Source organism: Schistocerca serialis, chromosome 1 (assembly GCF_023864345.2).
Source record: "Schistocerca serialis cubense isolate TAMUIC-IGC-003099 chromosome 1, iqSchSeri2.2, whole genome shotgun sequence".
NCBI classification, from domain to species: Eukaryota; Metazoa; Arthropoda; class Insecta; order Orthoptera; family Acrididae; genus Schistocerca; species Schistocerca serialis.
Genome location: NC_064638.1, coordinates 662,245,181 through 662,272,275, shown reverse-complemented (window position 1 = coordinate 662,272,275; position 27,095 = coordinate 662,245,181). Strand labels below are relative to the sequence as shown.

Here is a 27,095-nt window from a genome sequence, read left to right as displayed (position 1 = left end):
TAAAACTGCATCATGAAAGAACTGTGGCCTCCAGGTTTCTGGCAACTGGCTATCGAGTTTGATTCTCTAAGAGCAAAAAACACCATGAGTGCACAAAACTGCAATGACTGCGCCTTGCTCAAAAGTAGTAACACTCCAACCAATGTTTTCAAGCTGCCTACGGGCTTCTGTAGAGCATGGAACAATTTTCAATGAAACAATTGCAAACTTCTGACACCAAAGCCAATTCGCCTGTTCTGAGTCTTGTTGACCTACGTTTTCCGATATCAAAGCACAAAAATTTCAAAATTTCTTTAAAACTGCATGGTGAAAGAACTGTGGCCTCCAGGTTTCTGGCAACTGGCTATTGAGTTTGATTCCCTGAGAGCAAAAAACACCATAGGTATACAAAACTGCAACAACTGCACCTTGCTCAAAAGTAGTAACACTCCAACCACTGTTTTCAAGCTGCCTATGGGTTTCTGTCTCTGTGCACAGTTTTATATATTCCAGCCTTGTATCTCCTACAAACAATCACCAATTACCAGCAACAGTGTGAATTTTGATGTTTCCTTGCATGTGGCACTGGTCATGTAGTCCAGCGTAACACATTTTGCTTTTGTTATATTACAGGTTCATTCAAGGAACAGTGCAAAATCTCCCATTGTATCCTGTCTTTTCTGAATTCTGAATGGCACACACAAATTGGTAATTTTAATTGACACCTACCTATTCCTCCCTCTCCTACTTTGTTGCATTAAATGTTGCCTTTTGAATGATATGCTGGAAGAATTTTGAAACAGTTAGTGGTGTTACTTATCAAGAGACAAATACTCACAGTTGTGTCAGCATTTTCTGAAATATAATCATTACAACTAGTTTCCACCTGTCTTTCAGTTTCATTACCATAGAGCCCTTGCTCTGAAACTCACTGCAGATGTTTCCAACTTCCTTACCTACCATCTCACAAGTCATTTTCAGTATTCATATTACAAGGTACATAAAACCAAGCACCCTAGGACTACTGAGATGCTACCCTCAGTTTAGAAGCTATAGTGTGCATTATAGCATCATGTCACAATCACATTCAATGCTACTGAGCATTTGCAGTACTCTCAGGCAAACTGGCGTGCAAAAAAATGTTAAGTCATCAAAAAACTGTTGCCACAATTCTGGGTATATAGTCATAAATATAAGCAATGAGTATAGTTGCAGGTCTGTAAATGTTTTTACTGAACTCTGTTAAACAGTTAAAAAAAAGTAACTGAACTCACACAGACAAAGTTTCAAAACAGTCATTTGACCAATTGTGTGGTCCTAATGATAACTAAAAACAATTTTAATCTGCTCACCCATCTGACTGCATATATCACAGGGTTTAGGCTTATTAGGTTTGAATTCTTCACGGATGATTGTAAAATTGGGTTCATGTGTGGCTAATCCCAACATGATAAGATCAGCATCTGCACCACATAGCACATGTTGAGTGTTTGGATCGTGGTCAGGTTGAGCTGTAATAAAAGAAAAAAAGCATTAAACTTTTTTAATTTACAGGGTATCTGACTCAAATTTAATAAACAACATGTTAACTGAGTAACGCAGCAACCATGGATCACTTAAGGTAAATGAGCAGAGTAATTCTGGTGGATTTTGTAATAAACTGTTTTTATACCTTACTATTGACTCAGATTCAACAATGAGGCAAGCATGTTAAAAGGGGGGGGGGGGGGGGGGGGGAGGGAAGGAGAATGACAGAGGTAGCACTACTCAAATCATTCAAGAAAATTACATATTTTCTATTTTTTATGATAGAGAAACTCGGAGCCGAATAGTATGCATACAGCTCCTACAACTCCCGAAGACTTCCTGCAGTCCTTTACAAAGGATAGTCAAAGTTTATATCACTTTAAAAAAATGAAGTTACATAATTAATGTTTTGTTTGATTTAGGATATGTAACTGGAAATAAAGAAAACAAAGTACATTATTTTTTTATGTGATAATTAAAACTAAAATATCGTTCTTGTGCAACGCAGCTAGCTCTTTATTCACACGAAGTAATGGCCACTATCGACAGGGGATCTCAAGTTAATTCTGTATTTTTAGATTTCCGGAAAGCTTTTGACACCGTTCCTCACAAGCGACTTCTAATCAAGCTTCTAATCAGTTGTGTGACTGGATTCGTGATTTCCTGTCAGGAAGGTCGCAGTTCGTAGTAATAAACGGCAAATCATTGAGTAAAACTGAAGTGATATCAGGTGTTCCCCAGGGAAGCGTCCTGGGATCTCTGCTGTTCCTTATCTATATAAATGACCTGGGTGACAATCTGAGCAGTTCTCTTAGGTTGTTCACAGATGATGCTGTAATTTACCGTCTAGTAAGGTCATCCGAAGACCAGTATCAGTTGCAAAGCGATTTAGAAAAGATTGCTGTATGGTGTGGCAGGTGGCAGTTGATGCTAAATAACGAAAAGTGTGAGGTGATCCACATGAGTTCCAAAAGAAATCCGTTGGAATTCGATTACTCTATAAATAGTACAATTCTCTAGGCTGTCAATTCAACTAAGTACCTGGGTGTTAAAATTACGAACAACTTCAGTTGGAAAGACCACATAGATAATAATGTGGGGAAGGCGAGCCAAAGGTTGCGTTTCATTGGCAGGACACTTAGAAGATGCAACAAGTCCACTAAAGAGACAGCTTACACTACACTCGCACGTCCTCTGTTAGAATATTGCTGCGCGGTGTGGGATCCTTACCAGGTGGGATTGATGGAGGACATCGAAAGGGTGCAAAAAAGGGCAGCTCATTTTGTATTATCACGTAATAGGGGAGAGAGTGTGGCAGATATGATACGCGAGCTGGGATGGAAGTCATTAAAGCAAAGACGTTTTTCGTTGCGGCGAGATCTATTTACGAAATTTCAGTCACCAACTTTCTCTTCCAAATGCGAAAATATTTTGTTGAGCCCAACCTACATAGGTAGGAATGATCATCAAAATAAAATAAGAGAAATCAGAGCTCGAACAAAAAGGTTTAGGTGTTCGTTTTTCCCGCGCGCTGTTCGGGAGTGGAATGGTAGAGAGATAATATGATTATGGTTCGATGAAACCTCTGCGAAGTACTTAAATGTGAATTGCAGAGTAATCATGTAGATGTAGAGATCAAACACATATTGACACTCTTAATTCTATTAGAATTCTTTTTGATGCAACAAACCTTTCACATCTTCAAACACTCTTTAACACACAGATATTTTACTTCTTTCTGTCTTTCTTCTGATATTTTACTTCCTTCTGTCACCAAACTTACCAAGTCACGGAGGGGGAGAGGGGGGGGGGGGGGGTGAGATAAGTACCAACATGTGGGCAAGGTATTGGGGTGACAGTGTCCTTCCAATGTGCCTGCAGTAAATGCAGAAATGTGAACTATTGCGACCTTATTACCAAATGAGACCGAACAGGACCAATGTGTGCTGTTATTCTTTTCTTGGTTGCTGAAGGAAAAGCACTGGTAGACAACCATCCATCTGAGAATAAAGAGTGTGTATCGAGCAGCATGTCTGTCAAAAGTGGAACTGTGCAACAAGGAGTGCTGCTGCTCCATGATAACACATATCCGCACAAGCAGTTACAGACTTCTTCACACAGCACGATAGTCAACAAGGTCATGAGCAGTTAAATTATCAACATCTCACAATAGCACCATTGGCTATCACCTATACATACTTTAGTCTAGATCAGCTATCATACATTGTTGGCCTTAATTCAGTTCAGTTTTTTTGTTCCTCAGTACACTTCTCAACTCCAGCTGAATTTCTACATCTACATCCATACTCTACAAACCACACGTGATGTGCAGGGCAGAGGGTACATTCCATTGCACCAGTTATTAGGGTTTCTTCCCGTTCCATTCATGTAGGGAGCACACGAAAAATTATTGTTTGAATGTGTCTGTGTGTGTTGTAATTATTCTAATCTTGTCCCCACAATCTCCATGTGAGCAATACGTATGGGGCTGTAGTATATTTCTGGAGTTATCATTTACAGCCAGTTCTTGAAACTTTGTCAGTAGACTTTCTCAGGATAGTTTACTTCTATCTTCAAGAGTCTGCCAGTTCAGTTTCTTCACCATCACTGTAACACTCTCCAACGGGTCAAACAAACCTCTGACCATTCGTTGCTGCCTTTCTATGTACACATTCAATATCCACTGTTAGTCCTATCTGGTAGGAGTCCCACACAATTGAGCAGTTTTCTAGTACGGGTCACACAAGTGATTTGTACGAAATCTCCTTTGTAGAATGATTGCACTTCCCCAGTATTCTACCAATAAACCGAAGTCTACCACCTGCTTTACCATAACTGAGACTATGCAATTATTCCATTTAATATCCCTACAATGTGCTACACTCAGTTATTTGTATGAGTTGGCTGATTCATTGAGATTAAGGTCATAGCATATTACATTTTTTTTGTGAAGGGCACAACTTTACATTTCTGAACTTTTAAAGCAAGTTGCCAAAGGGGACTGATGACCATAGATGTTAAGTCCCATAATGCTCAGAGCCAAGTTGCCAATATTTGCACCACTTTCAAATCTTATCAATATCTGACTGAATATTTATGCAGCTTCTTTCAAACAGTACTTCATTATATATAACTGCATTGTCTGCAAACAATCTGAGCTTAATATTAATACTGTCTGCAAGGTCATTAGTATACAACATCAACAGCAACAGTCCCAATACATTTCCCTGCGGCCCACCTGAAGTTTTTACTGCTATATCTGAAGATGACTCTCCATCCAAGATAACATTATGTGTGATCTCTGTCAAAAAGTCCCCAATCCAGTCACAACTTTCGCTTGATACCCCATGTGACTGAACTTTTGACAACCAGCAGAGGTGTGTGGTGCTGAGTCAAGTGCTTCTCGGAAATCATGAAATACTGTGTCTACCACACTGTCAAAGCTTTGAGTACGTCATGTGAAAACCTTGGATCCAAGCTGCCACTACGTGCTGCCATTTATTATTTTTTTAAATTTATACCACTGTGGCAGTTTCTAATTATGGATAAGTTTGAAAAAGGGGCAGGGGCGGGGGGGGGGGGGGGACATTTTGATTCGTCCACTAGCAATATGGTAAGTTAAAAATAAAATATGTATTCACTACTATAATAGTCTATCTATAACAGTTTAATGTTAACGCTGGACTCATCATTTGAAGACTGTCAGAACATAAGGGTTGCAATAATTCAGTATTTTACAAGGCAGTGGAGTGGTAAACATCATTACAAACACATGAAATTAAAATCAGTGCATAAAAATACATTTGGAATTGCCTGTGTCACCCAGAATTTGCACTAGAGAACAAAATTACCACCCAAATGGTGATGATAGCATTTCTTTAAAAATTTGCTCAAAATTCTATCATTAGTAGCCCAAATTTAAAATACCTCTCAACCTGGTCATTAAAGAAGTACTCAATTACAAAAACCCATTCCAATACAGAAAGATGGGTAGGGTTTGTGGAGAGCAGAAGGGGTATGTGATGACAGCACATTCTGTAGTTTGCTCGTTTCTTAAAGATTTTTCAGCGGGCTACTTGAACTCGACTGAGCTGACTGTGCCATTTATCTCTCCCCCCCCCCCCCCCCCCTTTTCATATTATGCTTTTATAACACTACAGTAACTGAAGCCACAAAATCCCAAAATCCCTGCACAATCAAATAATGAAACGTGCACAATTACAGGAAAAACACACAATATCAGAAATCAATCTTTTATTGTGAAGCAGCCAGCTTTTCAAAATTCTCCACCGATTGGGGTACCTCTGCTCCTTGAGCAGCTGAACAAGCAGTCTATGGATTCGGAAGGCCAGGTAGTTCGAATCCATCCACCAGAAACCTTGCAAATGGTTTTCTGTGGTACACTTTACAATTTAGGCAAATACCTTACTATAGGTCACAGCCAGTTCTATCCAAATTCTCTTCTTTCCTGACAGATTCCAATTCCATCAAAGATGCAGCATCTCTGCTTAAATGAAAAGAGCTGCACAGAAGGTGATCCAAACACTATCTTTTTGTACTATGTGTGCAATGATGGTTCACTCTGGAACGATGATATATCATGTCTTCAAGTTTTATTACAAGAATGATGTTCTACTGTTAAATGTCTTCTTGGAAATTACTGAGGAACAGCAAGTCCAACCGTAACAACTCTAATGTGATTGTAAATAAACGTCATACATTCTAACATATAAAAAATAATGCACCACAAAGCAATTACTTGAATGGGACAAAAATCTGTAGATGTGATTCACATGTACAGACAAACAAATTACTACAATTTCAGAAGAATTGAATGATTTATTTAAGACAAAGACCTTCACGAACTGAGCAAGTCAGTAACGTATTGGTCCACCTCTGGCGCTTACGCAGATAGTAATTTAGCTTGGCTTTGACAGAGTTGTTGGATGTCTTCCAGAGCAATATCCTGGCTGGCTGGCTGGCTGGCTGGCTGTCATGTTAGATCAACAACATCCACAGCTGGTTGGAGTGCCCTGCCCACAATGCTTAAAATGTTCTCAATTGGAGAAAGATCTGGCAATCCTGCTGCCCAAGGCAGGGTTTGGCAAGCACAAAGACAAACAGCAGAAACTCTCTCCTTGTGGGGACAGGCGTTATCTTGCTGAATATAAGAGTAGGCTGCCTTGCCACAAAGGGCAACAAGACAGGGTGTAGAATACTGTTGACATACCACTGTGCTGTAAGGGTGCCGTGTTAGACAGCCAAAGGGCTACTGCTTTGAAAAGAAATGGTATCCCAGACCATCACTCCTGGCTGCTGGGCCTTAAGGCAGGTGACAATCAGGTTCGTATCCTACCGCTGTTTGAGGTCTCTCCAAATGCTGGTCATTGGCACTTAATTCGAAGTGGGGCTCTTCACTGAAGACAATTCTATGCCTGAGATTCCATGCTAAGGACATGTCTGGAGATGCTGCGAACAACAGTGGGAATACCAGACTGTCTGTCACCTGCCATGCAGCCTGACAATCAGAAATGATGAATTGTGGCACCCTTTCTTTTCAAAGTAGTCCCCTCTGTCTGTCATCCATGGCACCCTTACAGCATAGTGATGTGTCAACAATATTCTACGACCCATTTTTATGCCCTTCATGGCAAGCCACCCTGGGCTTAAATTTCAGCAACGTAATGCCCGCCTGCCTGCACACGGCAAGGGTTTCTACTGCTTGTCTTTGTGCTTGGCAACACTACTTTGGCCAGTAGTGTAGCTGGGACTCTTCCCACTTGAGAATGTTCAGAGCTTCATGGGAAGGGCCTTCCAGTTATCTTGGGATTTTGACAATCTAATGCACCAATTGAACAGAATTTGGCGCAATATCCCTCAGGAGGACGTCCAACAGTGCCAAGCCAAATAACTGCTTGCCTGAGGGCCAAATATAGATCAATGCATTACTGACATGTTTGATTTGTGAAGCTCTTTCTCTTGAATAAATCATCCATTTTTTCTTAAATTTTAAGAATTTGTCTGTCTGTATATGTACATAAAACATCTAGCGATTTCTGTCCCATTCAGATAATTTCTTTGTAGTGCATTCCTTTTCAGCAAGTCAGATCCCCCCTCCCTTTTAGCAAAATCCTGGCTATGTCCTTGCCCCAGTATCCAGAAGATTTCACTTTTCTGAAGGCTTTCCTTCCAATGATATTTTGACAGAACCATGTTTGCTGTTCCTTTAATTACTGTCATTCCGTACATCTACATCTATACTCCACAAGCCACATTACAGTTTGCTTACCACAACCATTTTCCCCCTTTCGTGTTCCATTCACAAATGGTGCATGGGAATGATGACTGTCGATAAACCTCCATATGAACTCTTTCCCATTTTTATGATCCTCGGCATCATTAATTGTAGGTCTTCCTCTGATTCAGCCAATACTGTTTGATCATCAGCATATTTAATTGTCTTCATCCATTCTCCTCCTACTAATACGCCTCTTGCTTTTTCTGATGTCTTGTCTGTCAGTTCTCCAGAATAAACACTGAAAAAGGTTAGTGACAAACAGCTCTCTTCTAACTCCTCTTCCAATATCTGCCCCTCCTGTTTCCTCTGTGCCAATCCAAACTACCACTTTCTGTCTCATTTACTGTTCCTTTAAAAGTATTCTGTTCTTTCTGCCTGCAACTACATCTCTTAAGGTCTCCAAAAACAAACCCTATTAACTTCTAGCACTCTTTACCTTTTATCCTCAAATACTCAATAGTATCTTGTGTCCCTTCTCCCTTCCTGGTCCTGCCATTGCAAACATTTGACCCTCACAGTCAAATAAACCATTTACTGATGTTTTTATATCTATATCAAGGAAGTTATTAAGGTTTAAAAACACAATGTCAGTGGCTGTTCCACTGTGACCTAGATTTGTCTTCAGACAACAATCAAAACCTCAGCATAAGCGTGCAGCTTTAAAGTGATTTTTGTGTATTCTTCCACAGCATATTGTTTTCTTATGATCACTTTATATTAAGTTTTATTCATTTACCTGTATCTGCAGCCAAAGGCAAAAATTGGTGAAGACGAAGTTAGTCTCTTCAACATCAAAAAGCTTTGACAATGTCACACAATAGGCCAGCAGACTGATTTTGTTGTTTAGCTTTTCCATGACTTAACTTGCATTACCATAATCAGCTTTTTAGTATCCCCACCAGCAAACATGAAGATGAAGGCACATAAGGTGACAAGGATAGCGCAGCGAAATTGTGTGGAAATTTGCCATGGAAAGCGCATACGGTAGGGACAGATCTGGTGGTGGAGGTGTTTCACTGCAACTGGTAGTGGGTCAGACAGGCCAGTGAAACTTCCCATTGCGCTACATGCCAAGTGTTGTTGCCAAGTACTCAGCCGAAAGCCACTCGCATCCTCCATACGAGTCGCTACGAAGTTTCAGACTTCCTGCTTCCCGTAGATTGACTCATATGGTGAGTTTTCATTTTCCTCTCATGGAGTTCTGTTCCCAGGCTATTATCAAGCCACCAATGTCCCATGAAGAAACCACGCCGATAGTGTAGTGCAGCAGCACTATCATGCCTGTAGAGGCACAAAAATGGCAGCAAAGAACATTCTTACACTTGTGACACACCTATTTTTTGTTTCCCTTTTCCTAGTGCTAATTTTGGATCACTATGGGCCCGACATTTATTCAGTGTTGGTAAGAACAGTTGCACCCCAAAAGGAACACACAACAGCACCTGCACCAGCAAGTGCAGGTGCTAATAAACCAGACTGCGGAGTTTCTTCGCACCCTTGCCCGCCGTCAGCAGGCCAGGCACCCATTGTCCAATTTTCTTCTCCATTGCCGCTGACGCATTTACCAGTTTCAATGGGTCTACAGAGAGGTGGGTGAATTACCTGTGACAGTCCTAGTTGCACTGCCAGGTAAGGAGCATCGTCAATATAGTTGATAAGACCACCTAGTTATTCAGCAGCATAGGTTTACATGAAATTATCCAAAATTTGAAGCTCTTGGTTAAGCCCAAGAAAATTGCTTTGATCAGCTCTGTCAGTATCGGATGCAGTATTTTGGACATGAAACCCATATGATGGCAACGTGGCTACAGTTTTGCCACAAGTGCCGTGGGCAGTCATATACTGCTTTGATCATCGATTTGCATGTCCTATTGCACAAGTGTCATTTTGAGTGTCCCAAATGTGCTACCTCTTAAGGAGACATATTTATTGGGGATGTGACTGTCTGGTTGTGCCTGAGCCCAACATTCAGACTATGGCACTGATCTTGTCCGACCCTTCTTTGGCCGTTGTTACACAGATCACGGACCAGCATGAGCTGACTGTAGTGGCAAAAGATGTCTTTAATTATAATTGGTAGGTGTGCATGCCAAACAGACCCCGGTACCCCATGGGGTAATCCAGGTGGCCTTGCTCACCACCGATTGGCCGTGGGTTGGCACTGTTCACAATTCCAGTGCAGCAGTGTCACGGCACTGCCCATCTTCACCCATACCAATCTCAGTGGGCTCACATCAGTCGCAATGTCATAATTCCAGCATTCAGTGATTTTTGGGTCCTCAGTTTCACTCTCCTCCCACTCGTTGGGCAAGCCAGTGGTCCTGCCCTTACTGTCATTTGTTGCATGTTCGACGAGGCAACCCACAAGTCAGTCATCGGATGCCCTTGTGTTTTAGTTGGACTCTGGGGCCATCCTCAATGCCTTACACAAGCCCCGGCATATTTTTGCTGATGTTGGTTGTGAATGGATGGATGGTCAAATTTCAAGGTTACATAGGATTGACAGTACATCTCGTTAATTTAGATACATATAGGCTCTTGGGTGCTCGGAGTTCCAATGTCCAGTATATTAGGTTGAGTTTTATAGTAAACAGAGCATTCCTTTGCGAGGGTGGGGGGTGGGGGGGGGGGCAATTTCCCGTCCCCACATGTTATAAGAATGTGGAATGGCAACTTACATTGTTAGTAGACAATTCACCACTAGTGCAAAATTTTTTGGGCTAGACACCTTTTCTCTTTTCAGATAGTTGACGAAGTGCATTTATTATAGGAATCTGTTCTTTTTCACAGTCTGGACTCTTTACTGCAGTCATACAGCCCACTGTTTGAAAATATCTTGGGTCAAGCAGAAAATTTTGAAACCACACTGTCAGCAGTACCTTAATTTTGTTTCCACCACCCCATTCCCTCTTCCATGCATGACAAGGTAAAGGCTGAGTTGCAGCATTGGCAGGATCTATGCAGTGTCTCTCCTATTTTGTCGAGTCAACGGATCACGTCTTGTTGGTGACTCAGAAGCCCAACCGCGCTCTGTGCCTTTGCAACAATTTCAGACAGATTATCAAAACAATCAGTCACAGATTCGTATCCAATTCCACAGCCAGTAGTATTGTTGCAAAGTTGTTGAGGGACAGGGGAGTGGCGGCGGTTGGGGGGGGGGAGATGATTGCAATATTTTTCATGCATCGACATGCATGATTCCTATCTACAGTTACCACTGTACGAAGTCTCTTTGACTTTCCTAGTCCTCAACACCCCTTAGGCCTTTACCAGTTTAATCACTTGTCTTCAGGAATCTCATCTGCACCAGGAATGTTTCAATGGTATTTGGAATAGTGAATTCAGGTCATTCCCTGTAGTGTCAGTTACCTTGAAGACATCTGGATCATCGGCACTACAAGAGAGTAGCATTTATGAAACCTTCAGTTGGTTTTCCAATGCCTCCTGGAGAATGGCCTTTGTTGCAAGCTGGGACAGTGCAGTTTTTTTCCCCCAAAGGTGCATTTTCTGTGACTTGTGCTTAGTAAAGAAGGCCTCATCCTGACAGATGACCACATCAAAACCATCATCAACTTTCCAGCACACAAGTATCTAAAGGAGCCCCAGTCTGTTGTAGATAAGGTTTCCTATTATGTCGAGTCCATCCTCTGAAGTAGCCTTGTCCGGACTACAGATTGGCAACAGGCGTCTTGATCTCGTAAAGAATGTTTGTGCTCTGCTTCCTGTTTGGTTTGTTTTACATCAGGTAAACCTTTAACCCTGAGCTGCAGTCCTGTCCTATCAGAACCTGGATGACACCAAACAGCCCTTTGGTTATGCTACGGAGATACTTTCCCAGTGCACAGCATAATTACTCACAGGTGGAAAAGGAAGTGCTACCTATTATTTTCAAGATTAAAAAGTTTCACATTGTAAGGGATTCACCACCCTGCTGAAGCAAATGTAATCTCGATGTATTGCTCACTTGCTAGAACGACAATTCACAGGTGCTGCCCGAGACATAAAATATCTTTGCCCCTGTTAAAAGTGAGCTGCAATAGAGTCGCAGGTCAAAGCAGTCTCTGGCGCAGTTGCAGTCGCTCGCTGCTACAGTGTAGTTGTAGTCTGTCGCTGGTACAGCGCAGTTTACAATTAGTAGTTGTTAAAGTCACAGTGCAAAACAAATTGTAAAATTTTATTATATGGAACTGAATAATAATTGTGATCAGCCACAGAGCTAAATGATACCATGGAATGAGATGATGATGAACAAATGAATAATTGTTAATATAATGAAAAATCAACAGTTTAATTAAGTCAACCATCTATTGTAGGGTAAATTTTATTTTTTTTATTGGCATGCACACAGTTAAGTCACTTGTCTGAGAGTTTAATATGAATTTGTTTCAATCTTTTCTTTTGTGATTCATCAGCACCACTTGACCAGGATTTGTAATATATTCAATTTTCCCGTGTAATGGATTGTAGATCTTTATCAATAACATAAAAAAATTTCAGAATATAATTGTTTTAACCAGTCAACTATAAAAGTATAATTTCCCCTTGAGTCATTGCCAATCTCAATCCAGTCATTTATCTAAATTAAAATATTTCAGAATTTTTGTCAGATCATAGTCAAGTGTTCTTTAGTAATCAGAGGACCAGCTGTGCAGCTGTGTCACTAAGTAAAGGCAGTTTTTCTAGTAATTCAGATCTCAGATAAATGTTATCCAGTGTTGGTAGATAGGCCAGCATTGCACTAAGCTGTGCCGTTTACAAGCAGATATATAGACAGCATTATCTGGCGACACCATCACAGGGTAAGAATTTTTAAGTTTATTTCTCATGGACAGATTCACATTGATTTCACAGGGCCACGGCGTAGCGCTGCTTATGCCAAAATTTATCAGTTTTTCAGTTTTTCATGAGCTAAGATTTATCAGTTTTCATAGATCAGAATTTAATTATCCAAATTTAATTATTTTTATTTTTTTATTTTTCTGTCTGGGAAGATTACACATCATTATTTTATATTTTTTTACTTGTACAGAAAGGTTACAACATTTTCTTGTACGGGAGCAAGATTCCTCCTCGTCACTGACCACAAGCTCCTGGTTTCCTTATTTGGCCCTTGTTACAAACTAACTGAGAGCACTGCCCACCGACTGCAGCAGTGGACCATTTTTCTCAGTATGACATTCATTACTGCTCTACCACCCAGCATGCCAATGCTGTTGCGTTCTTGCAGGTATCAGCGAGGTCAGATTCACAGTTCGATCAGCAGGAGACTCTAGCGTCCGTATTGGATAAAGTCTTGCAGCAAAACCTGTCGTATTTTCCATTAAGGGAACAAGAGGCCAAAACGGCCACAGTCACTGATCCACTTTTCCAGAAATTCATTTCAGCAGTATAGCTGGTTTGGCCAGGGTGAGAGTCTTTCAGTGAAAATTTGAAATTTGTGGTAAGTTCTGTGGGACCAAACTGCTGAGGTCATCGGTCCCTAGGCTTACACACTATTTAATCTATCTTAAACTAACTTACACTAATGACTACACACATGCCCATGCCCAAGGGAGGACTCGAACCTCCGATGGGAGGGAGCCGTGCGAACTGTGGCAAGGTGCCTCAGCCGCACGGCTGTCCCTTATACCACACGGCTCTTTCAGTGAAGATCTGGCGCAACATACATTTTTTGTCCTACGACATTGATTCAACATTGTGCACGTCAATTTCAAGGATCTGTTTTTGAGCAGCATGTGGTTGTTGATGGTCGACTCATTGTCCAATTTTCCGTACATAACCAAGCCGTCATCAACTGCCACTGGTCATGCATTTTCCATTATTTTTGCCACTGAGGGATCCCCCAGGACCCTTGTGTCCGATAACAGTAAGCAACATGAGTTGTGGGAGTTTGTAGTCTTTTGCATTCACAACAGTACCCAGCATACGACTACCATCCCATTTCACCTCGCTTCTAACTCAGAGGTGGAGCGCTTTTTGCATACCTTCACGACTCAAATGAAGAAACCATTACCTGCCTCTTATCGCAATGATGCATTGTCGAGTTTTCTGGCTGCATACCAGGCAACACCGGTCAACAAGTGCAGTCTGGCAGAACATTTGCATTGGCTTTTGTGTGCGGTCACATACCAATCAGTTGTGCCTGTACCATGTTGGAATATCACCACCGTTGTCTTCTGATCAGCCAGGCAGCAGTGTTGGACACAATGTGGTTCTTAGTGCAGGTCTCTCACTTGCAGCAGCATGCTTCCCCATTGCCGCCCCCTTAATGCCCTGCACTGTCCTTTTGTCACTTGCAGCCTCTGGCCCCAGTGGGGCTCACACCTGCCCCTGCTGATGCAGGGCCCATGGATTCTGATCTGGACTCTTCCTCCTCTGGTTTGCCCCCCCCCCCCCCACCCTCCTCCATCACCAACAGAGGTAGTCTTACCTTCATTGCTGCTGGTGGCCCCCAGATGCCTCAACCTCTGTGCCCTTCCAGCGGAGCCGACAGCATCAGTGTCGCCTCCATTAGTCCTCAATCTGCTGCCAGGTTCTTCAGCAGCCCCTCGGAATCTGTGCCAGAGGTCGCGATCCAAGCCTGGCCACTTGGGCCACACGTGGCCTTTTCAGTTGGGAGGGATTTAGTATCCCCACCATCAGACATCACAATGGAGGCAGATGAGCTGGCATGGGTAGCACAGCGGAATTGTGTGGAAAGCTGCCACGGAGAATGCATGTGGCGCATAGCATGGACAGATTTGCTGAAAGAGACGTTTGCCTGTGTGCAGAAATAAGCCATGCGGGCCACTGCTTATGCTAAGTTCAACTAGCCCAGGCCTCTCTTTGCACTACATGCCGAATGTTCAGTCAACAGCCACCCACGTAAGCTGCATGTGGAGTTTATCCCCATTCATGTCTCTACAAGGTTTTGGACTTTGTGCTTCCCGAAGATTGACTCACATGACGAGTTTCAATTTTCCTCTAACGGGGTTCTGTTCCTCAGTCATTTTCGAGCCTCTGTTGGTTGGTGCATGAAGTGCTTAGGCCAACAGTGTAGTCCAGCAGCATTGCCATGGCTGTGCAGATACTCTGTAAAGAATCTTTTACTTACCCCAAACTTAGAGGCAGTTTAAAAGACTTTCTTTCAAAATTACTTAACTTTTTTGAAATGACTAAAATCATTTTAGCAAAGTAATTGGTATAATTGTCAACTAATTTTTTAAAGAGGTATTGTTAACTGCCTCTCAGTTTGGTTTTTTTTAAAAAGATTCTGGTAAAGGATATAGGTAAAATGTTGGATTTATAATGTAGACACACTTCTGGTTTCTACATCACAAATCCAACATTTTATTTCCGCGTTAGTATTACTGTATGTAGCAGTGACAGATGAAAATCTAAAAACCTCTGAAAAGAAAATAAAGCTGATTGTGAGGATAAATGTTTGCAGTACACATTTACCAGACACTGCCACAAGAAGGCAATACTGATCTGCAAAAGGTACTGAGTTAATTATGAACAGGCATTAAACTACAGACAAAACCTATGAAATGATTAACTGAGTAACATACAAATATTGAAGCATAGTGTAATGTTTATGGCAACAACAAAAGTAATCCCGGAAGGAAAGAGCAGGTATTTTGAACTTTGCTCAAATACATCCAACAGTTCACAAAATATGATTCAGCAGTCACAAAATAAAAACTTGCATAATATAATATCTGTGACAATTAGTTTGTGCATGTAAATACATTTATTAACTGTAGCTGACATACTAAATGTGAGGCTCACAAGTTTACTTACCTCTTTGTCTTCTTATATAATCCATAATTTTGTGTTCACCTTCACCAGGAACATTAGCATCAGACAAAATTACTTTAATGCCCTTCCAGCCTGGATTATTGTTAAGACGATCATGTATGTAGTAATGAAGGCATGTGGATAGTCTAGCCATAAATGGTGTGCCCTGAAAAGGAAGATTTGTTATGGGAGAGTGCTCGGTTGACTAAATGGCAGACACTTTTATTAACTATTTAGAAGCTAAAAAAATTGAGAGATCACTTACTATTACAGATGATGCTATCATGCTCTTCAATGTGAACAAAAGTGAAATAAATTAAATATTTAACAAAACAAGCACAATCTGCTCCAAGATAAGACAATTTCAGTTTTTGTTATGAACAACGTTTATGTGACCTTTACCTTTGTGCATGAGTTCCACTTTTGCTAAAACATGAACCAGGCATTGAGGTGCCTACACTGTGGGAGGTATGCGCAGCTTGTTCTTCGTGCACAGCTCTACACCCCGTGGTTGTGGTGGTCTATGTGGCTTCATTTGCTGCCCGCAACCCCTCCTTTGGCATTGGCCAACACACAGTTAACACATTGTACTAGTGCCAAATATTCATTATCACATCAACCCCTTCATGTATTTGCAAAGGTGTGTCACACCCAGGATTGCAAGTTTCCCTAAGTGAAATTCCCTGATATTTGGACAAGTTTTAGCACTTTCCCCTGACAAATTCTGAGATCTCAAGGGTAAGTAAAGACATTTGTAGACAAACAAATTTAAGTGCAGAATCTTAAGTCGTAACATCAACATCTTTTTGTAATAAATTGTATTTAGATGGCACCAAATCATACACGTGTTTCATTAAGACAATTGTCGTTACTTTATTTCAATAAAATGAAACACATTTGGTGACAAAATACGCATTTCCTTGGATTCACAAGACAGATTTAAAATATCTTCACTAATTTCAGAAATAACCTCAGAAAAAAGTAGGCCTCTTGAAAGAAGTGTATAAGGCAGGTAAGAGTTGTGTAAACCAACACTATAGGTGACCACCAATAAAATGTTGGTTCTACTATGTTCATTATTGTCGGCTGTTACCCACTGTGTTACGTTTATTATTTTACAGGTATTGTGTGATTTTTCTCTTGAGAAATATATGAGCACATACCAACAAACCGCCAGCGACTGCCACAATTTTCTTCTTCTTATCGTCCATACTTTCTAATATATAATTTACTTTCGAAGTGCCAAAATGTACTACAATCAATAAAATGTCTACAGAGCACCACATTGTACAATGTACTTGCAGTGAAAGCTGCAATTCCTGAAATCCATCGCCCGTGGCCTCTGACCTGCCGAGGAGCAACGTAGTCCTGGGTCCACGGACACATCGGGAAAATCCACCGCATTATGCCGCACATAAACAAACCCGGATTGCAGGCAGATCAGCGAGACTAGATAGAATGGGCAGGGCTTGCACATTAGTGGAAATAATGGGCTTCAGATCGGCAGGCCTGATCTGTTAGACATACCCACAGAAATGGCCTGCGGTTTTGGCCTGTCGTGCAAGTCCACTAGTGTGGCCAGCTACTCACATGTCACAGACACCATGTTGTTGAAATGAGGCCGCAGTGATTATTCCATGCAACAGATAACTTGTGCGAATACTCTGAGAAGCAAAAATAATGAGGATAGGTAGCAACTCACAGTAAAGATTATCGCTGAGCCGCAGACAGGCACATAGTTGTAAGGGTGTGTTTGTCTTTTCTAACTTTTCAGCCATAATCTTTGTCAGAAAACAAGAGCACACACACATTCACACAATCACTAAGACACAACTCATGCACACATGACCACCATCTCTAACCACTGATTTAAGAATATCTGAGGATCACATCCAAACAAACGACTCCTCACTTCTCCCTGTTTCTCATCGGCAATTGCTAGGCTAGCAGCGAGAAGTGGTGGCAGCACTGACTGCAAGCTGACGGGAGTGTTACGAATGGGAGAAGTGGTAAGAATGAGGGAGTAGGGAAGCGGCGCATGTAAGCTGTGCCCAGCCAGCAACGATGCATGACATCCCAGTAAACAAACGATTTTATCTAACAAAACAAAAACAAGATTTTTTTTCAGCAGCTTTTTAAAATTTCCCTGACACATTTGAAATTCCCTGATTTCCAGAACTTGTGGCAATCCTGACATCATTGTATCTTGGTTAGTGGTTGATGTTATGGTACAGTGTCTAACACCTTTTGGAAATCTAGGAAAATGTCTTCTACCTGTTCTTTGAGTCTATTGTTTGCAAGACATAATATACAAATAAAACAAATAGTTATTCGGAAGAGGGTTTTTCTCCTGAAACCATGCAAATTTTCAAGAGACTCTTTTTTCCTCCAGAAACTTTATTATGTTTTAGCTAAGAATATGCTCTAGGATCCTAAAAAACAGACTGGTATCAATGATATTTATCTACGATTCTGTGCATCCAATCTTTTACCTTTTTTTCAAAGTGGGAATATTCTGCCTTTTCTCCTTCACACTAATATTCACTGTACAAGAGCTTCTCAACAAATAAGAGATGGAGGAGCTCATACCACAACATATTCAATATAAAAGCTAGCTAAAATATCATCAGGGACTGGTGGGGTCTTGTTCGCTTTAAAGAGTCTTAACTGATTTTCCATATAGGGAGTGCTAATATCAACAAAACTTTTTACAGCAGTCAAAAATTTTGTTCTGGTAGTATCCACATGCATAAATAATTTTTAAATTTGGAATTCAATATTTCTGCTTTCTGTCTGTCGTCTTCAGTTTCAACACCTGGTGGATCCACGAGAGACTGAATGTGTATAAATATTAGCACCAATGAGAAATCATGCCATCTGTAGCAGCTCAACCATACTCATTTCCGTTTCCCATATAATAGAGCTGAGATTCCTATCGGGTGTCAGCAATTTAAAAATATATATATGTTTTGCAAAATTACATTTATTTGGTCATGGATTGACTTTCAATTTCTTAGGCCCTCTTCAGGTGACAATACCACAACATTAAGAAGTGCTTCGTACATAATATTAAACAAATACGTTGCCAAAAGAATTAGGGGAACATGTGTATCAACATCTGGTATATTACATCTGTTTTGATACTGGTGTTACCTGTGGTCTTACTATGTATCTTGAGATCTTCACTTTCAATGTATGCAACACCTGAACACATCTCCATCTATCAGGTGTTGGGCCTTACACTATCATATGATCAGTCAGAAGGAAATGAGTAACAGCATTGCAGTGTAATTTAATGAAGAGCATAGGTGACTGTTGTCATTTGTGGACATTATATTCAACCAAGCATATGCAATGAGATATCAAAATGCAGTACAAGTTGCAAGAACAGTCAGTTTGATCCAAGAAGGATGGACTTTTCTGTCATGTTGCTGCAGATGCCAATGTCTCTCCATCTGTAATCCAATGTTGCAGCATTGTATGGCTGATGCCAGAGCACTGAAAGATGATCTCAGAAGGGTCACTGAAGCCACTGTGTCAGATTGGACTGTAAAGGACAGATTACGAGAAAGGATCTTACAAGTCATATGTCCTGTTCCATTGTCCCAACATCTTGTTGTCCAGACTTGGCCAAGGTCCTGTGATGATGTGGTGAACCATCAGTCTTCACAGCCATACGTATCTTGTTGTCATTCATGGTAGTAGTACATCAAACAGACTTGTTGAATACATGGTGTACCTATGCATATGGTGGTGGCACTGAATTCCTCCTCATGCACAATAATGCCATTGCCCATGCAGCAGGTGTCACCGCGAAAGTTTTTCAAAGCCAGTACACTGAAGTAATGGAAATATCAGAGGTAAGTTTGACCTAAACGCCATTGACCACGTGTGGAACATGCTTGACATATGCGTTGTGGACATCCTCTTACACTACAGACTTTCCAAGAACTCTCACTGAAAAATAAGGATGGATACCACAGGATGGCCTTCATAGACTTATACAGAGCTTGACATGTATATGACAGTTGGAGATAAATGCCCATAGAAGCCATATACATTACTGAAGCTCTGAAAGTACAATAAGAAGCTCCCAGAATGATGGGATGAATGATTAATTCCAGTATGGTTTCAACACCTGTTTGGATATTTCAGTTCTTGTTATGAAAATGAAGGAGGACATAATTACATTTTGTTGTGTACTTCATTTGTGAAAGGTAAAGATATAATTTGGTAACAGATCCAGTTCTCAATTATTGCTCAATGGAGTATGGCAGGTACCCCAAGCCATGTTCTCCTAATTCTCTTAAGTACTGTATATCTTACTGCCATACGAAGAGAAAGTTTCCAATCAGATCACCTGATGTTTCCAGAATACAAATGTAATGATTAGTTATCAGACAGACAAACTTTTAAGATTCAAGTTAAGGCACTACACCAATACAATAAAATCCACATACTCTGGTGGCTACAAAATTACACAGGGAATGTAAAAAGCTTTATGCAGAGTAGGTGGGTTGGTACTCTAGAGAGATGAGTTACAGAGCACACTCAAATAAGAAGCAATAAAATTGCTTTCAGTGTACATCTGCAAATGTTTCAACGCTCAATAGCCTGCAATGATCAACAAATGATAGTTTTATATACGCTGCCTAAAAGTCACCTGTTCAAAACACTTAAAGAATTTTGTGCAACACTATCAGAGGTACATTTTCAGAAAGGTAAGAAGTGGTTGCTGAACAGGAGCAGCAGCCTTTTCAATAATGCAGGGGCACAGTGGATGACTGACTGACTTGCATCATAACTTTAGCCAACATGGCCTTCCTACACTGGGACTAAAAATGGCTAGAAGAAAAGAGAAACTACAGCTATTATATTTCCTGAGGGCAAGCAGCTTTACTGTATGGCATTCATCTCAGGACAAGCCGAGATAGTCTTCATGTCCGGTCAAGCAGATGGAAATGGTCGAGAGGCGGCACAGCTACACCAAAGCAAGTACCCTCACAGAGACCAAGCACATCACACAAAATTTCAAGCCCTTTTTGAGCATTTGTGTGATCACGGGTCCTTTCAGAAAGACAAACATGCAGGAAAGCAGCAGACTGCGCGTACACCAGATTTGGAGGACCAGGTTGTACAGGACATTGAGACGAACCCTACTACAAGCTCCGGGCAAGTGGCTCACCAACATGCTGTAATCCAAAGTGCAATTATGTGTGAATACACTTATTGCATCCCATGGCAGCCACTCTGAACATCTATTGTGATATGGATTCAATACAACTCTATATTGGGTTTTGGGATGGTTTGTTGTTGTTGCATGCACACTGTCCATTTCCAGACACATGTTCATAGGAAATTTTTTTCCCTTCATTTCTAGTATGAATCCATCCCTGCAGTTTGTTAGTTTTATTAACGTTTACCCCATATTCTGGAAGCAAAATCAAACAATTTAAACTCCAGGTTGGAATAAAAGCAATATTAAGAAAAGCAAAGATTGCTACTACTGTACAGATGGCCCAACGAGTTGCAGACAGGCACAATGAAGAGACTGTTACACTTTATAGCTTTCGGCCAAAGCCTTCTTCAGCAAAGAAAACACACAAACATTCACACAAGCAAGCACACCTAACACACACATATGGCCATTACCACCAGCAGCTCCTACTTAAATTCCGATCGGAGCTGCCAAATCCGTTGGATATTATGGTTGAGGCATGACTGCTGTGTTGTTTTTGGCCAAACACACTCTCACAAGCAATGATGAATCAGCAGGTGCATTGTCGTGATGCAAACGCTACGGATTGTTTTTATACAATTCTGGACGTTTTTCGTGTATTGCTTCTCGCAAACGGCGCATAACATCAAGGTAATAATCCTTACTGAACGTAAGACCTTGAGGCAAAAATTCATGACGCACTATACCACGGTAACTGAAAAAACAAAAAAAAAAAAACAAAAAGTGAGCAAAACTTTGACATTTGATCAAACTCGGCGTGCTTTTTTCAGTCTTGGCTCTCAGAGATGCTTCCATTGGGATGACTGGGCTTTGGTTTCGACATAATAACTGTAAGTTCATGTTTCATCACCAATTATGACCCTTTTGAGCAAATAAGGATCACCAATGATGTCATTCAAGAGCTCCTGAGCGATGCTTCGATCAAAATTGAAACTTTTTGGAACAAACTTTGCTGACACACGTCTCTCATGCCCAACACATCTGAAAAAATTGCATGGCATGAGCCGACCAATATGCCAACGTCCTCAGCAACTTCTCTTACGGTAATTCAACAATTTTTCAACACAATTTTCTTCACAGCTTCGACGTTGTCATCTGTTGTTGATGTGCTAGGGCTTCAGGAGCGAGGTTCATCATTGGCATCTTCTCGGCCATTTTGGAGGAACTTGTACCACTTGTAAACATTTCCTCCCCCCCCCCCCCCCCCCCCCCTCAGAGTAGATTCACCTTATGCCACTGTCAACATTTCAAGTGTTTTAGAGCACTTGATTCCATTTTTTACACAAAATTTGATGCAAATTCTTTGCTCCTTATTTTATAACAATCAAACATTACCAAGCACACTAAAACACGTCTAACCTTTCTATCCGTCAAAAAAAAAAAAAAAAAAAAAAAAAAAAAAAAGTATGCTGTACACTTGAAACTGTGAACATATGTCCGGGACATGCGTACCAGCATAAGAAAAAAAAATAGATTGATAATCGAATGTACGCTGCCCATGCAATTTCAAAAGTCACTTTACTTTTTGAACAGCCCTCATATGTAGACTACAGACTGATTTGGGGAAGAGGACCAAACAGCAAGGTCAACAGTCCCATTGAATTAGTGAAGGATGGGGAAGGAAGTCAGTCTGCAACTCAATGACTCATCTTTATGGTGAGTATGTATCCTTTTCCTAGCATTGTTAATATTCCAACCTGGAGTTTCCACTATTTATTATATTGAATTTAATTTACAAAAGAAGAAAAATAAAAAGGCTGCCAAAAGGAAATACAGATGCCTCAAAAATGAGATTGATGAAGTGCAAAATGTCAAATCTGGAATGGCTGGTGGAGATATCCAAAGCTGCAGAAGCATACACGACTTGGGAAATACATATGTTACTCATATGACAGTTAAAGAAACCTTTTGAGAAGAGGAAAGAACTTTTATGACTATCCTGAGCTAAAATGGTAAGTTAACATTGGGTTGGTGCATAAGCTTGTAGCGTTTTTCCATAAATTTCATACACACAACAAAAACACATAACAGAGGCTTTAGTAAACAATAATATATTCTCCTTCATTATTTACAACAGTTTGCCTCCGCTGGGGAAGTTTTCAATTCTGCAATTGTAGAGATCCCATGATTTTGAGGTGAAGAACTTGTCGAGCCGCATTTGGAGCACATTTTATCTGGAAAGGAAGTTCCACCAAGGCTGTTTAATAGCAAGAAGAAAAGGTAAAAATCTGAGCGTGCAAGACCAGGTGAATAAGATGGGTGTGGAATGATTTCCCAACCCAACTTCCATATAATGTTTTTTTGTCTGCCTAGTAGCATTCAAGCAGGTGTTATTGCAGAGTAGCATCACTTCACACAGTATTCCTGGTTGTCATTCTTGGACTGCATCTGCAAGATGTCTCAGTTGCTCACAATAACACAGGTCTGCAAAAAAACATTTTTTGAAAGTTGTTTGAAATTTGATAACTGACTTATGTACTTTTCAGCGCCGATTTCAAAAATGCAATCAATTTTTTTCTCTCATGTCAGGTTTTCTCACAAAAAGGGAGTATTTTTGGGTATAATAACAACATTTAAGAAATTTATGACTTTTTTTCAACGTCCATGAACCATAGACCTTGCCGTTGGTGGGGAGGCTTGCGTGCCTTAGGAATACAGATAGCCGTACCGTAGGTGCAACCACAATGGAGGGGTATCTGCTGAGAGGTCAGACAAACATGTGGTTCCTGAGGAGGGGCAGCAGCCTTTTCAGTAGTTGCAGGGGTAACAGTCTGGATGATTGACTCATCTGGCCATGTAACACCAACCAAAACGGCCTTGGTGTGCTGGTACTGCAAACGGCTGAAAACAAGGGTAAACTACAGCCGTAATTTTTCCCGAGGGAATGCAGTTTTACTTTATGGTCAAATGATGATGGCATCCTCTTGGGTAAAATATTCCGGAGGTAAAATGGTCCCACAATCTGATCTCCAAGCAGGGACTACTCAGGACGACGTCATTATCAGGAGAAAGAAAACTGGCATTCTACGGATAGCAGCGTGGAATGTCAAATCCCTTAATCGGGCAGGTAGGTTAGAAAATTTAAAAAGGGAAATGAATAGATTAAAGTTAGATATAGTGGGGATCAGTGGAGTTCGGTAGCAGGAGGAACAAGACATTTGGTCAGGTGAATACAGGGTTATAAATACAAAATCAAATAGGGGTAATGCAGGAGTAGCTTTAATAATGAATAAAAAATAGGAATGGGGATAAGCTACTACAAACAGCATAGTGAACACATTATTGTGGCCAAGACAGATACGAAGCCCATGCCTACCACAGTAGTACAAGTTTATATGCCAACTAGCTCCACAGATGATGAAGAGATTGATGAAATGTATGATGAGATAAAAGAAATTATTCAGATAATGAAAGGAGACGAAAATTTAATAGTCATGGGTAACTGGAATTCGATAGTAGGAAAAGGAAGAGAAGGAAATGTAGCAGGTAAATAAGGAATGGGGGGGAAGGAATGAAAGAGGAAGCCGCCTGGTAGAATTTTTCACAGAGCTTAACTAAATCATAGCTAACACTTCATTCAAGAATCATGAAAGAAGGTTATATACATGGAAGAGGCCTGGTGATACTGGAAGGTTTCAGATAGATTATATAATGGTAAGACAGAGACTTAGGAAGACATTCCGAGGGGCAGATGTGGACTCTGACCACAATCTATTGGTTATGAACTGTAGATACAAACTGAAGAAACTGCAAAGACATGGGAATTTAAAGAGATGGGACTTGGATAAACTGACAGAACCAGAGGTTGTAGAGAATTTCAGGGAGAGCATTAGGGAACGATTGAGACAAGAATGGGGAAAAGAAATATAGTAGAAGAAGAATGGGTAGCTTTGAGAGATGAAATAGTGAAGGCAACAGAGGATCAAGTAGGTAAAAAGATGAGGGCTAGTAGAAATCCTTGGGTAACAGAAGATATATTGAATTTAATTGATGAAAGGAGAAAATATAAAAATGCAGTAAATGAAGCAGGCAAAAAGGAATACAAACATCTCAAAAATGAGATCATCAGGAAAAGCAAAATGGCTGAGCAGGGATGGCTAGAAGACAAATGTAAGGATGTAGAGGCTTATTTCATGAGGGGTAAGATAGATACTGCCTACAGGAAAATTAAAGAGATCTTTGGAGAAAAGAGAACCACTTGCACAAATATCACGAGGATGGAAACCCAGTTCTAAGCGAAGAAGGGAAAACAGGAAGGTGGAAGGAGTATATAGAAGGTCTATAAATGGCGATGAACCTGAGGACAATATTATGAAAATGGAAGAGGATGTAGATGAAGATGAAATGGGAGATATGATACTGTGTGAAGAGAGTGACAGAACACTGAAAGACCTAAGTCAAAACAAGGCCCTGAGAGTAGACAACATTCCATTAGAACTACTGATAGTCTTGTGAGAGCCGGCCCTGACAAAACTCTAGCATCTGGTGAGCAAGATGTATGAGACGGGCGAAATATCCTCGGACTTCAAGAAGAATATAATAATTCCAATCCAAAGAAAGCAGATGTTGACAGATGTGAAAATTACCAAACCATCAATTTAATAAGTCATGGCTGCAAAATACTAACACGAATTCTTTACAGACAAATGGAAAAACTGGTAGAAGCTGAAATCGGGAAAGATCTGTTTTTTTTTTTTTTTTTTTTTTTTTTTTTTTTTGGGCGCTATACTGCTATGGTCAGTAGCGCCCGGTCTGTGACTTAGGAAACAGTAAAAAACCGAAATTGAAAACCAGCAGCAATGGGAACGAAAGTCATAAAATTGGTGAAACTAAAAGCAGAAGGAAGGCTTAAAAATCCACTACAGAAAGGGTTTGGTTGTCCCCAAAAAAAGCTTCAAATGACTGACATCATTTCACTGGCACTAATAAACTTGAGAACGCGGTCGGCTGAGCGCGTGTCATCTGCTAAAATCTACGATATGTCAGGCGATAGCTGTAGACGGGAGCGTAACGGATTAAAAGGATTAAAATAGGGGCACTCAATTAAAAGGTGTCTTACCGTCCACAGCTGAGAGCAGTGGCGACAGAGTGGGGGAGGATCGCCGCTTAAAAGATTTCGATGGCTAAAAAGACAGTGCCCTATCCGGAGTCTAGTTAAAATTACCTCCTCCCGACGACGCGTTCGGGAGGAAGAGGTCCAAGCACAAGGAAGAGCTTTCACGTCCCGCAATTTATTATGGGGAAGTGTCGACCATTGTGCGTACCATAAAAGAACAACTCGACGACATAATACGCTCCGTACATCGGTGAAGGGAATCGACTGAATAGCTGGCCGGGAAGAGAGACTGCAGCCTTGGCCGCTGTATCGGCCGCCTCATTCCCACAGATACCAGTGTGTCCCGGGAGCCAGAGGAACGCCACCGAAACGCCCCCCATGTGGAGCAAGCGCAGACAGTCCTGAATCCTGTGGACCAGAGGGTGGACAGGGTAAAGAGCTTGGAGACTGAGGAGAGAGCTGAGAGAATCTGAGCAAATAACATGCTGTATCCGCTGATGGCGGCGGATGTAGTGGACAGCCTGGAGAACAGCGTAAAGCTCCGCAGTATAAACCGAACACTAGTCGGGAACCCGAAAGTGATTTGGGGTGTCGCCAACAATATAGGCACTCCCTACACCTAACGATGTTTTCGAGCCGTCGGTGTAAATAAATGTGGCATCCATCATTTGTGCACATAGAGCAGCAAATGCCCGACGATAAACAAGAGAAGGGGTACCATCCTTGGGAAATCGACAAAGGTCACGGAGCAGGCAGATCCGGGGACAGAGCCAAGGCGGTGCTGTACCCCAAGTTGTCAAGAAGGTTTTAGGAAAGCGGAAGGAAAGAGAATGGAGCAGTTGATGGAAGCGGACTCCCGGTGGTAGTAGGGAGGAGGGGCGGCCTGCATACCCTACATCAAAGGAGGCGTCACAAAAAGGTCATGGGCTGAATTAGCAGGCATGGAAGACAGATGGCTAGCATAACGACTCAGAAGGACTGCTCGCCGATTGGACAGCGGAGGTTCAGCAGTCTCAGCATAAAGGCTCTCCACAGGGCTGGTGTAAAAAGCTCCAGACACTAAACGTAATCCACGGTGATGGATAGAGTCGAGACACCAAAGAATAGACGGCCGAGCAGAGGAGTAGACTACGATTCCATAGTCCAATTTCGAACGCACTAAGGCACGATAGAGGCGGAGAAGGACCACTCGGTCCGCTCCCCAGGAGGTACCATTA

General features: G+C 41.2%; 1 protein-coding gene across 1 annotated transcript in view; it reads right to left on the bottom strand.

Moving 5' to 3' along the window:
• Positions 1 to 27,095, bottom strand: part of LOC126479789 (5'-3' exoribonuclease 2 homolog) — a 427,511-nt gene that overhangs the window by 367,848 nt on the left and 32,568 nt on the right. The window contains exons 5-6 of the mRNA XM_050103814.1: positions 15,587 to 15,749; positions 1,332 to 1,490 (exon numbers count right to left, since the gene is read on the bottom strand). Of these exons, the coding sequence (XP_049959771.1) occupies positions 1,332 to 1,490; positions 15,587 to 15,749 (322 nt within the window). The remainder of the gene's footprint in view (positions 1 to 1,331; positions 1,491 to 15,586; positions 15,750 to 27,095) is intronic.